The sequence below is a fragment of the Microtus ochrogaster genome, chromosome 21 (assembly GCF_000317375.1).
Source record: "Microtus ochrogaster isolate Prairie Vole_2 chromosome 21, MicOch1.0, whole genome shotgun sequence".
NCBI lineage: Eukaryota > Metazoa > Chordata > Mammalia > Rodentia > Cricetidae > Microtus > Microtus ochrogaster.
In genome coordinates, this window is record NC_022022.1 from 45,339,160 (window position 1) to 45,351,447 (window position 12,288).

The 12,288-nt window shown below is 44.1% G+C and overlaps 1 protein-coding gene across 6 annotated transcripts in view; it reads right to left on the bottom strand.

Annotated features, from left to right (window-relative positions):
• Erich3 (glutamate rich 3) overlaps nt 1-12,288 on the bottom strand; it is a 94,120-nt gene that overhangs the window by 52,438 nt on the left and 29,394 nt on the right. For 2 of the 6 annotated variants that reach the window (XM_026784000.1, XM_013350100.2), the window contains exons 4-6: nt 9,912-9,983; nt 8,134-8,262; nt 3,067-3,225 (exon numbers count right to left, since the gene is read on the bottom strand). In XM_026784000.1, the coding sequence (XP_026639801.1) occupies nt 3,067-3,225; nt 8,134-8,262; nt 9,912-9,983 (360 nt within the window). The remainder of the gene's footprint in view (nt 1-3,066; nt 3,226-8,133; nt 8,263-9,911; nt 9,984-12,288) is intronic. The other 4 variants (XM_026784001.1, XM_026784002.1, XM_026784003.1 and 1 more) reach the window with 4 other exon arrangements.

Consider the following 12,288-nt stretch of genomic DNA (forward strand, 5'->3'; position numbering starts at 1 on the left):
CTCGAACTCACAGAGATCCGCCTGCCTCTGCCTCCCGAGTGCTGGGATTAAAGGCGTGTGCCACCACCGCCTGGCTCACATTTATATTTTTAAGAAGCATTTCTACTGACACACTATAAATTTGCAGCACATTTATATTTTGTGTCCCTAATTAGTTTTCAGCCCATTTCGTCTAAATTTTGAAGTGCTTAATAATGAAAAATTATTTTAGGGAAAGAAATCTCTCCAAAGAGCACTGGTTACTAAGTAAATAAAAGCAGAGTGAGTAAGCGCATGTCTAGCTCAAACCTTGAATAAAAGCTACACTGTTGTGTAAGCAGATTCTAATGTTGGAATGCTAAATTACACTGAGTGTTCTTCCTTTGTTTCCTGGTTCATTCTTCAATACATTGCATTAAGCCTAGAATATCAAACTAAAAGTATATGTGCATGATACAAACATTGAAATTAATGACCTAGAATTAACTACCTAGAATACTGAGAATTTGGATAATTTTAATTCCTTTAAAAAAAATAGCATAACTGGTATCAGGTGCTTGTCGTGTTTTGGAAATGATTTTAATCATATTTTTCTCAAAATTAATATCTTGTTCTTTTTCCATTTTTAACTGAAGGTATATTGGGTGATTTTATAAACCATTACATATAATCATAGTGTATTTTTATGTACTTAAACATCTTAAACTATACTTCATAAGGGGAAACTTTTCCCAGTTGTTCACTACTGTAAATAGGTGGTTCCGTCTTTGCATACATGTGCCTTTGCATATATGTATGTTTGCATACATGTGCACGGTTTCCTGGGCAGATTCCCAACATTAAAACGGTGGCAGATCCTCCATGCAGGACTTTGAAAACACTTAGGATTTCCCCTGGCAGGAGAGGCTCCCTCTGAATGCTGGCAATACTTGCCAAGTGATTAGTGGCATCAAAGCCAACCTGTGGTTGGCCGTGTGCACCACTTTTTCCTGCAGATGCTCACTCGGACTGCTAAGACAAGTTCAACCTCATTTTATCTGTGGTACTTCCAGTCCTTATGCCTGTAAATTCTTCTTTCAGTAAGACAGGAAGGGTCGACCCAGGGCCCAATGCATACTTAGCAACAATGCAGGCCAAAAAGAGTTTGTCTGGTAGCACTTTCACCATCAATACTATTAATAAAAGCATGTCTCTTTTCATGGTCTATTTTGTTTATGTCTGTTACATAGTAAGCTCCAGTAAGTTACTGATGTCTGCCTTGATAATCAATAATAATAACAACACTTGTTCTTCTTCAGTACCTATCCTGTCTTAAGTGCCTAAAATAGTTAAACATTTAGGTAATTGGAACTAACATGAAATTAATCTTCAACTTGTTGGTGTAGAGAACTACCCAGTGCCTCTCCTTCAATGACCCATACTCTCAATACTTGAGTTATATACTATATTATTACATGTCACCAGGTGTATATATAGCTATTACTAGTAGCCAGTGTCTCAGAGTTAATTTTGGGGGAAATCACTGAGAGCCAAACAAACATCTGACGGGTGTAAAAACCATGTGTCTTCTCACTGTCAGTGTCCTTACGTCTAGGAAGAAAAGTTACCAAAGTAGAACTCAGAACTACAGACGCATGGGAAGAAACCACAGGAAGCACCCATTGGGGCACCACCTAGTGGGGAGAAAGTCTTACCCATTAGGCTTTGAGTATGTCCAGCCCTAATGGCAAAGCTAACCCCGGAGGACACAGAGAGTTTTAGGCAAAGACCTGTGAGATTTCTGGTACTTTTGGCAAGCCCATTCCTAGATGAGATGGGTGCCTCAGGAAGCCTTAACCTGAGCCAGGAACACTTGAGACACAGCCCTGTTCTGATTCTTTGGTCACCAAGCAACCTCCTCCTCATTGTGATCCTGTCTCCCCAGTGGCTCTGCCAACCAGGGAAACAACACTCATTGTTCCTACAAGCTTTGGCCACTTGATAATGCTTGGTGGATTAATGGCCCATGATCAGGACAAATCTCCTATTTCGGATTACTATAACATGACAGGATCCTGCTTGTGTGTTATTTTAAGTAGCCTGAAATAGTCTCATGGGACCCGGCTACTCTTGAATAGTGGCTAAAATGGATGTGCCGCTGACCCAGGAGCCTGCTTCACTCCCAGCTGTGCAAACTAGAAGCCACTGCTTCCCATTAAACTTCTCTAGCCTTTGAGAAGCTACCAGTAAATTAACCGAACACGGAGTGTAAAGCACTCTCAAAAGCTAAAGCCACATCCCATGGATTAGGATGCCGCGGTTGCACGTGTATATTTGGTATGAAATGCAAGCGCTCATTTATCTGCAGGAAGGGCATTTGTCAGTGAAAGGGGGCAATGTCTTAGGTTCGTGGGTGGTATTGCCTAGTAAGGAATGAACCTTTCAATTAATGGCAATTACACTTGTGACACAAACTCTTAAACTAGCAAATGGTTCTGCAAGCTAGAGACACAATCTGTCTCTCCCCAGTGTGGGAATGGTCTGGCTTGTTATCCCCTGTTTAGGTAGATTCTGTTTCACAGTACCCATACTTAGCCTTTTTACACTTTAAAGACCAAAGATTACCCAAGATATAACCTTGAAAGGGATGCAGTGTCAAACCCCTGGGTATGATGAGTTCAACCTCCAAGTAACTTCACACACTGATAGGAAAGCTAGTCCCAGTGCAAACACAGACCAGCCATGCAGAGTCCCATTGTCTGGTTTTCCTGTATCTAAATCTGCAAGGAGTCCACACAGGGTCACGCCTGAGGACAGCCATTTGTGCCTGTGAGAAGACTTCTTTGTTTTTCCTCCATCTTCTTCATAGTGAGCTGGCACTGCACATCATTACAAACCCACCCTTTATGGATTCTGCTCAACTACATAATCCTCAGGTCTTCCCGTCACAGAACGAGTTCATCAGAAGTACACAGTAAGTGCTTAATGAATGCACAGAAAAGTTTCACTGTGTGGCTAAACTAAATATAGCATCTCAGAACCTTTGACGGTACAAGATTTAAATCAACAATTTAAAAGAATATATTTCTTAAAGAAAATAGCATTTACCCCAATAGGAAACGGAGTTTCGCTTTCCAGCAATGAGATTTTGGGTTTGGACTCTGGAGTTATCTTTGAAACATTTCTCGTTGTGTGATTACTGAAAAGAGGCTGCAATCGAATCGGAGGCTGCATATTTCCTGGGGCAGTATATGGCCGAGGGGCTGTCTAGACAATTAGGGGAGAAAGTTCCATTTAAATTAGTATCTTGACATGTTTCCAGAACCAATTAATAATCCAACAAATTGCCCAGAGTAATTAATGGTGTCTTTTTAACTGAACAGATTAAACTTTAATTATATTCTTCCATTATACACAGCCTTCTGACCCAAGTATTTGTTAAACATATGGTGTTGGAGTCCTCTGCATAACCAAATATCACAGGGATGGAGCCTCGTAGACAAAGGAGGTGGCCTCTATTATAGTCCCATATTCTTTGCTGGTACTGTAAACTCCTGGTAGTACTGCATATCTGCAAAGAATGGCTTTGCTGAATTAAATGTTAAGCTGAATAATGTTCGTACTGGAGAGATCTGAAATGATATGATTGGAACAGACTCATTTCGGTTTCAATGTTTTCAATATACAATCCACTCTGAATTCATTATGCCACAGGGTTGGCACCCAAAGTAAAAGCAGACAACAGGACAGGCAGGTGCTCGGCTATAATGCACCACCAATTACGTGTCGTCAGCTGCTTCCTACAAATGTAAGAAAACAAAATGAAAGATTATAGCTGGCAACGCTAGGACGCACTATGTAAAAATGAATGTCTCCACGCTGAGCCGCTTCCATTCCTTCTATGTCTCTGGCTGCGGCGCTCTGGGCCCTGGAAGGGATTCCTTCAAAGAATTTACCAATCAACCTCAGCACTGCAGTTGGGTTCTACCAAAGAGAGGAGTCACATCAGAGAAGAAGGGAAGATGAAATGGAGGCCTTTACTCCCATCATCCCTGCAGGGTAGAAATGGTTCCTGCCACCTAAGTGTTAACACTTCTGCAGAGGAGCCTTTCCCAGCTAGGGGCCCTACCTACTGCTTCTGGAATCTATTTTCTCCCTTTCCCTCCTTCAATCTAGGGACTGTGGTTTCCCATGGTGCTGACCCCATTGGGCTTACCATCCCAAGCTGGTTTCTCTTTGCCCTGCTGTAGCGTCCTAAATAGTTTCTTTATTAAACAACTTCCTAATTACTCTATTTGTATGAGCCATCTGTTTCCTGCTGAGCCCCCAACAGAGACACTTTCCAATCAAGAATATACTGCAGTGAATACAAAAAGTGCCAGCGTGGAACTTTGTAAGTGCCTTTGGGAGGGGGGGGGGGTGTCAACAGAATATCATAAGTTTAGTATAAAGATTAGCAAAGTGTCAAAAGCAGGGAGGAGTGAAACTTTTGGCCCAGTTGTGCTTATACGAAGACAGTAGAAAACATGCTAAGAATAGGGCATGCGTGTTTGGGCAAAGGGGCATGAGAAGGACAGTGTATAAATGATTCATGAGCAGCATTTTGTACATTGACTCGAAAGGATGGTGATCCACAAATATTCCATTCTGCAAATGTATGTATAAATACACACGTAAAACACGGGCAGCCAGTGACTATTACTAAGCCCTTGTTCTCACAGCATCTTGAGACGCATGTGTGCAACACTGTTCAACAGTAGGCACATACTGAACTCTCACCTTAGACCAAGCAAGGAGCTAAAAAGTAATACTTAACATCCAAAGATTCTATTAGTCAATCAGACTGATGGATGCCAGTGAACAGAATGTGAAATGATGTATTCTTAGAATATTTACAGTTAACCAAGAACTCTAAGGAAAACTAAGTTCTCACAGAAGCAGTTAAAATTTTTATCCAAATGATGAGGCAAGAGGGAGATGGGGATCTAAAAATCAAGGAAGAGTCGGCTCTAAGCCAGGACCAGAGAGGAGCAACAGAGATAATACTGCCTAATATTTGCTCTCCTCTCTTCTCCGATAACAGAACTTTCATTTGGAAACATGTCTGGCACAAAGAGAGCATGTTTCCCCAGACTTCCCTAGGCCTCTGTGCAAAGATGGGCCTCTCTCTTCAGGCCAGTAAAATGTGAACAAAAGAGACTCTCGTGACACATCCTGTTCACATTCAAAGAGAAGGGGAGCGTGTCCTTACTTTCCAGCAGACCCCTTCCCTCAGGCTGCAGCATCCACATGGTGATATACAGCCCTGGCAGCTGTGGATGAAACAGGTACCCCAAGCTGGTGGATGAGCAACACAGAAGGAGTCCAGGTGTCTGATGACTTCATAGAGTCACCTGAGACTCATGGGCCTGGCCTGGGGTGGGGATGATTTCCATGGTTAAGCCATTACTGCTTAGAATCACTTATAACTTGAATGTGAAATGCCTCCCACTGGCTGTTTCAATACTTGGTCCAAAACTGGAGCTGCTCTTTCGGGAGTTGGTGAATCTCATGGTAGTAGGCAAAGGCTGAAGGGAAGAAGCTTCTCTCTGAATGGCAGCTCTTCATGCTCTTGAGTGTCCTGCTTCTAGTCCTCTCTCTGCTTCCTGGTCTGAAGGCTGTGAGGAGGAGAAAAGCCTCAGCCACATGCTCCCTCCACTGTGGTGCCACCAGCTTCAATACCTGCTCCATCGTGATGGACTCTACATCCTCAAACTGTAAGCCACCTAAGCTTTTCCTGCCTCAGTCAAATTCTCAAAGGCCTTTGGTCTCGGCGACGAGGAAATTAATGAACAGAATCTCTGCAAACCTGAACCACAACAGACACACATGGATCCATTGATGTAACAGAGATCTCAGAGAAAGCAAGAGCTAAACCTAAGAGAGGTCTTAAAAACCGCATGCAGAAACGAAACCAGACTCTTCTTAATAAGAGACTCAGATCACCCAAAGGAACTCTTGTAAACTCTACTGGACCCATATATACCGTTGAGGGTCTCCTGTCAAAAAATCTTGTGTAAAAGTCAGGGAAAGCAGGTTAGTACAAATCAGAATATCTATTGGAGGCTGTGCTCTTAATGTCACGGCTGTGCAATTGCACACAAAGATCATCCTGTCAGATGGATGTGGCAGTCAAATGCTCAACTGATCACATTTATCTCTGAAAACAAATCTCCCATTAACTACCAGCTGTGAGCCCTGAACTCTCATAGCTCATATCGGAGGCTATCTTAAGCTTGCTGCATTTTTACGATATGTGAATACATCTTCCTGTAATAAATATGGTACTGTCTTAATGTTCTCAAAGCTGTACCAAGATGTGAGTTGAAATTGGCTACCTGGACATTACTCAGCTTAACCAAATTCTGCTCATTCTCTAGGGGATTCCAGGGAGTGAATTTCCCAAAAATGCGCAGACTCAGTTGAGATGGCTCTCCTCGGTTTTAATGGAGATGGCACAGCTAAATGCTTGCACAGTGTCTGAACGTTTAGGGCCATTAGCAACCAAGTGCAGGAGCACGTGGTGCCAGAGGTTTCCTCAGGGAAGCTCAAGAAAAATGGTAACATCCTGTAAGGTTTCCTGTCTCTGTGGGACTGTCAGTAGCCAGGGCTTAAACTGAGAAGGGCTATGTCCAGGACAGGAGAGACAAACTAAAGAGGAACTTGAGTCTCCGTGAAGCAGGAAATCCACCTAAGAATCATGGTAGCTAGGCAGTGAAGTGCAGGGGACACACAGCCTGTCATCCAGCTGTAGCCCTGTGTTGAAGTGTCCGGCGATGGCACTGTAGCCTCTGATTTCCAGAGGACTCCCTCACTCCAGCGCAGCAACACACAGACTATCTCCTGAGGGGGGTTCGCCAGCAAAACTCAAAGAAACCTTAAAGGGGTTTTCCTCTCCGAACCAGGTGGAGGACAGAGAGCAGCCCTTAAAGGGGTTTTCCCTCTCTGAACCAGGTGGAGGACAGAGAGCAGCCCTTAAAGGGGTTTTCCCTCTCTGAACCAGGTGGAGGACAGAGAGCAGCCCTTAAAGGGGTTTTCCCTCTCTGAACCAGGTGGAGGACAAAAAGCAGCACTATTTCCTTCTGGGGAAAGCTTGGGAGAGGCTAGTGAATCACTGTCCAACAAAGACATATTTGTGCGTACACACCTACATTCATTCACATCAGACCCGGAAGAGGAGAAACAGTCCAGAGAAAAGTGGGGCTTAGCAAGACTTGGGCTGTTTGACCAGGACAGGTTAAGACACGTCTACCTTTTGCAGAATGTTGAAGCTTAAGGTCATATGTGACAGACTTCCTCAACATTCTGAAGGCTTTATAGTTTCTCCACAAATATTGTGCAACACAAACAAAAATGATCAGAGTTTACAAGGAAAAGCATTCAGTCATGAAAACCAAGAGTAAAGAATTCATGGGGAGCTTAGCCCCGCTTCAACCACCGACATCCAGCAGTTTTTTTTAAATCTTTCTTGAATCTGTATTGTTTTGAAGAACTGTGCCCTCCTTCCATCAAATCTCACCATGGGCAACAGACAATGTATTCTGGGATGAAATATCAGTGTATGATTTCTTCAGGTGGGATTTCATCACATTTAATATCTCAGAGTAGAAGCATGTACTTTTGATAACCTGAAATGGTAGTACTGTCACCACCATGCAGCCTGGCACTGCTGAATTCGGGCAGACCACAGAGGAGCAAGAACCATACCCAGACGTCAGAAAACACAGCCAGAAAACACAGTCAGAAAACACTCCACGTTGCTGAGCTGAAGTGTAAATACTGAGATGGATAACTTCAGCTCATCGTGTGTGATCTTAGACACCAGGTAGATTTTGCGCTTTTCCTTGGGTAAAGTAGAGCAGGGGTGGGGGATGGGGAGGGAGCTGGGTATGTTTGTAAGCATACGTGATCTCCACTTAAGAAGCTATGACAGCTGCACGTTCAGGGATTGTGGCTGGAGGGGGCTCTGTTAATGGAGACTTGAGCAGTTAGGAGGCTGTGGCTTCCAACTGTTCATTTGACTGTGTTTTCAAGGCTATAGGGCTGTGCAGACATGCTTCCCATAGAGCCTTCTTTCTGAGATTAATGAGAAATCATAAATTAATTATCTGGGACAGAGTGCTTAATAGGGCTCACCAGTGTTAATGGACTAGAACGTCCTTCCTCAGCCAGAACACTACAGCCACGGTTACTCTTTGGGCCAGCTGGGGGGTGGGGTGTCAGAATGGGCATGTTATCTTCAATAAAACGTCTTGTATGTTCTCCCTAGAATGAGAAAGAAATTTGTGAAGTTGATGTATAGATTATGGGGTTAGCTTAGCACCTGATGCACAACATGCTATGAGATCAAAGCCCTCCCCATGAAGAAGGCCACTCTGTGTTTGGACATGGGGGTTAGCAAGGCTCTTACAACCCTGTCGGAGACTGGTGTAGTGGTGAGTGGCAGAAAACGGAGCCTCCTCCAGCTGCACATGAAAGAGTCACTCTGAGTACCCTTTCCTTCATGATAATGTTTGTTGGGCCACTACAAAGTGCCTGTTGTACCTCACTACTCCGACCAGAAGAGACTCCCAGAAAAGATTCATTTTATACAAAAACAATAACTCAATAATGCCCTGAAGCAAGTTTGCCTATTAGATATAAGGAACCTAAAACCTGCTTTTGGCAATTACAAATACACAGTGAGCCTTGACAGTCCCAATAGAAGTGTCCAATGGGAGGAACCCAAGTGACCACAGCACTCCCAGTGACCCACTTAGTGTCCCTCGTCTGCATTGCATAAGGCAAAGGAAGGGAAACATGAGCCCCACTGGAACTCAGTACTTCTCGCTATTACATCCACAACCTGTAACAGCCCATGACACGAGGCACGGCCAGCCAAGCTGAAGCCCCGTTCTCCTGAGCCCTGAGAAGCTATCTATGTCCTGTTGGCCAACACTTTGGTAACAAGATTAGCCTTTGACCCCAAAAAAACAAATTTGAGTCCATCAACCCAGATAAGAAAAATTTTAGTCTTAAGGAGACAGGTTCCCTGTGAATTCTTTACAAATACTTATCGGTTTGTGAAATATGTTTCCACATTTGTAATACCACAGACAATTAAGAACAAACAGCTCATGATTTCAAATAGCTCAAGAAATCAAATAAATCTGCCACCCTCAACTGAAACATGCCTAATTGAATCTCTCATCTCCTGATTCAAATGGATGCATTTTGTAAGTTCATTGCAGAGAACAAAAATAGAGAACAACCAAGAGGTTTAAAAATACCTAGCACGAAATGTCTTAGATCTGATCACGCTTTCTTCTACCAAGGAAGCTCGTTCCCACCAGAATTTTAAAGGGTGACATTCGAATGAAAATGTGTGATTGTATAATTTTTCTAATGTTTTATTTTCCTTCATACAGGAACATTACCATCTCTTTTTATTTTCTCGAGATACATGAATATCCTTTGGCTTCTGCCACAAAAAAAAAAAAGAAGCCACCTTTCAAATTTGGCTATTTTTAATTTTGTCTTGGAAAGTTTTTTGTGCTCAGAATGCATTTCTAGAGAGCAGAACCTGTTCTATCAACATCTATATTGATGGCGGTGGAGATCCGGGCTCAGTAGAAGCATTTGCTTGACCTGACCTATGTGTGCTGTCCAAAAGTAGGTATAATAACTGCCGCGGGCGGGGGGGGGGGTCTGTTGAAATCACAAAATGGTTTTTTTTGTTTGTTTGTTTGTTTGTTTTTCGAGACAGGGTTTCTCTGTGGTTTTGGAGCCTGTCCTGGAACTAGCTCTTGTACACCAGGCTGGTCTTGAACTCACTCACAGAGATCTGCCTGCCTCTGCCTCCCGAGTGCTGGGATTAAAGACGTGCGCCACCACCGCCCGGCCACAAAATGTTATTAGAAGGTAAAAGAGTTTACCTTCAGCCTCTGAATCCGCTCCTTCCGAGCTAAGGTATCCAGTTTCCTTTTTATTTCAAGCTGGTGGTAGCGCTGTTGAAGACAGAATCATGCTAGTGAGAGCCAAGAATATTTTAGAGGAAAATAATCCCGATAGAGGTAGCTTTATTTTCAGTAAGCCCTCTTGTCATTTAGGTGGAGAAGAACCACCTGCCTAAGTGTGCAGCTGGGGATATCAATTGCCACCGCTCTAGGAGAGCCAATTACACATCTTAGCTAAAAGGGTCCATGCCCTTTACCCAGAAACTTCATTCCAGGTCTGAACAAGAAAACTGAGTAATGACTTTTAAGTGTTGTGCACAAAAAGATACTATCTGAAGATGGCCCCACCCCTTTATTTCTTTGAAGAAAAGGATGCAATCGTGGTATAAAATTCGAAAAGATGGCTAAATGTTTGGCACATGCCTCTGCTGGAACAGAATGGGATCATTAAACAAGGTTCCTAAAGATTTTGATTTTCTTTTTTTAATGGAAATGAAAATAACACAGGAGGAAGCAAGATACAGAACCCCATAGAAATCGAGGAAGGGCAGAGACAGTCTTTCCAGAGGACCCCTGGGGTGAGGAGGTGCTCCCTTTGTACCACTAGGTCCCAGGAGTCACTGAGGCAGATTCACAGTCACAAGAGGAGACACTGAGGCAGATTCACTGCTTTGTACCCTGGTCTCTCCTTTCCACCCCCCCACCCGACCACCCCTGCAGCGCTTGATTGCCACAAGCCCATGCCCCTGTCACAGTGTATCATGATGTCCTTTCTTGTTTTAAAAAAGAAAAAAAAAAGATGATTTCATTTGTATTTTTGTGTCTGTGGACATGTGGGGGCAGGAGTTGGAGTTAGAGTCAGTCCTGGGCTGCCTGGAAGGGGTTCTGGGAACTGAACTCCTACACAGGCAGTCCCTGCTCCTAAGGGCTGAGCCACAGCTGAAACCCCACTGTGTTTTTTTGGAGTTTGCTTGTTTGTTGAGAATGGGTCTTGGAACCTAGCTTGGGATGACCTGGAACTTGCTCCATTGCCCGCATTGTGCCAATCTCCTGATGAGGCATCCTGAGAGCTGACATTCTGCGCATATGCCGCCTCCCTTTTATTGTTGTATAAATATGGCTAGAAGATTCTAAAAAGAAGTGCACATTGATAATGGTCACCTTTGAAAGTAGGAACTTTATGCAGTTATTTTGTTTTATGATTTTTCCCTCTGTGTTTTCCAATTACGTTACTGTAATAGTTGGTGATTTAGAAATACACCTCCAATTGAAATCATCTTTTCTAATCAGACTTGAAATCAGTCTCTATGGCTTTCTTGCTGTGGTTTTATTGTTCCTCAGGGAAACTCTTTTCTCTGGAGTTGGTCCCTACTGATGCAATCACTCCAGTCCTGGTTGTCATGGATTATCTGTGGGCACCTCTTGTCCCTCTCCCTACTGCTCTGCCCTTACACCCACTCAGCAACAAGCTTTCTTACATTTACCATCAGCCTGTTCCCCAAATCCACTGGTCCCCAACTTTCCAGTCAGATGGCAGGCTCCTCTTCCCCATGGCTGACACTCCCTCCCCAAGTCTCCAGTGCCTTTATCTCCTGGGTCCATCCCCACTGGAGACATCCTGCTGCTTGTGAGCTTGTGAGTGCCTGGGCTCCAGGGCAGCATCCTAGCAGGTCTGTGATCGGCTTCCGGTCCCGCATCCGTGCTCCTTCCTCCCTTGGGCTCCTCCTTCAGTCCCCAAAACTCTCCCCATCTCCCCTGCTTCTGACATAGTGGCTTCTCTTTACTGCTTTCTCCTTCTCTGCTGTCTCTGTAGACAGCTGCCTCTCCCACACGCTCTGCGGCTGTTAGCTGCACCCTTTGGCAACAGATTCCTAATTGACCTCCCACCTCCAATCTTTTCCAGCCCATTAATCCATCCTCCACATCTCCAGCAGCAACCTCTCAAACAGCTCTGCCCATTTATTTCACTCCCCTGCTGAAAAAAAACATCCATCACCTCATGGCCTGCTCTGCAGCCTGCCTTGGGAATTCCAGACTTTCCAGAAACAAAGCTGCAACTTACCAGATAATGTCACCACCCGCCTAACTGCCCATTGCACTGTCTTTGGGCCTCCTTTCCATCCGAGGTATCCTGCATGTGACCATCCTCCCTCTCTGGAATTCCTCTCCTGTACTCCTAACTTAGCTCTTCGAGGTATGTCTCACAGCAGCAGGACCTCCATGCACCCTGCTCTGGTGCCCACAGGTCACCCCCTCTTTTGCAGGATTCACTTTGCTACTGTCCTCTTCTGTGCAATTTCTGTCTAGTATTTCAATAAATAGTGTCCTACACCCACCAGAGAGGGTCCCATCCTGG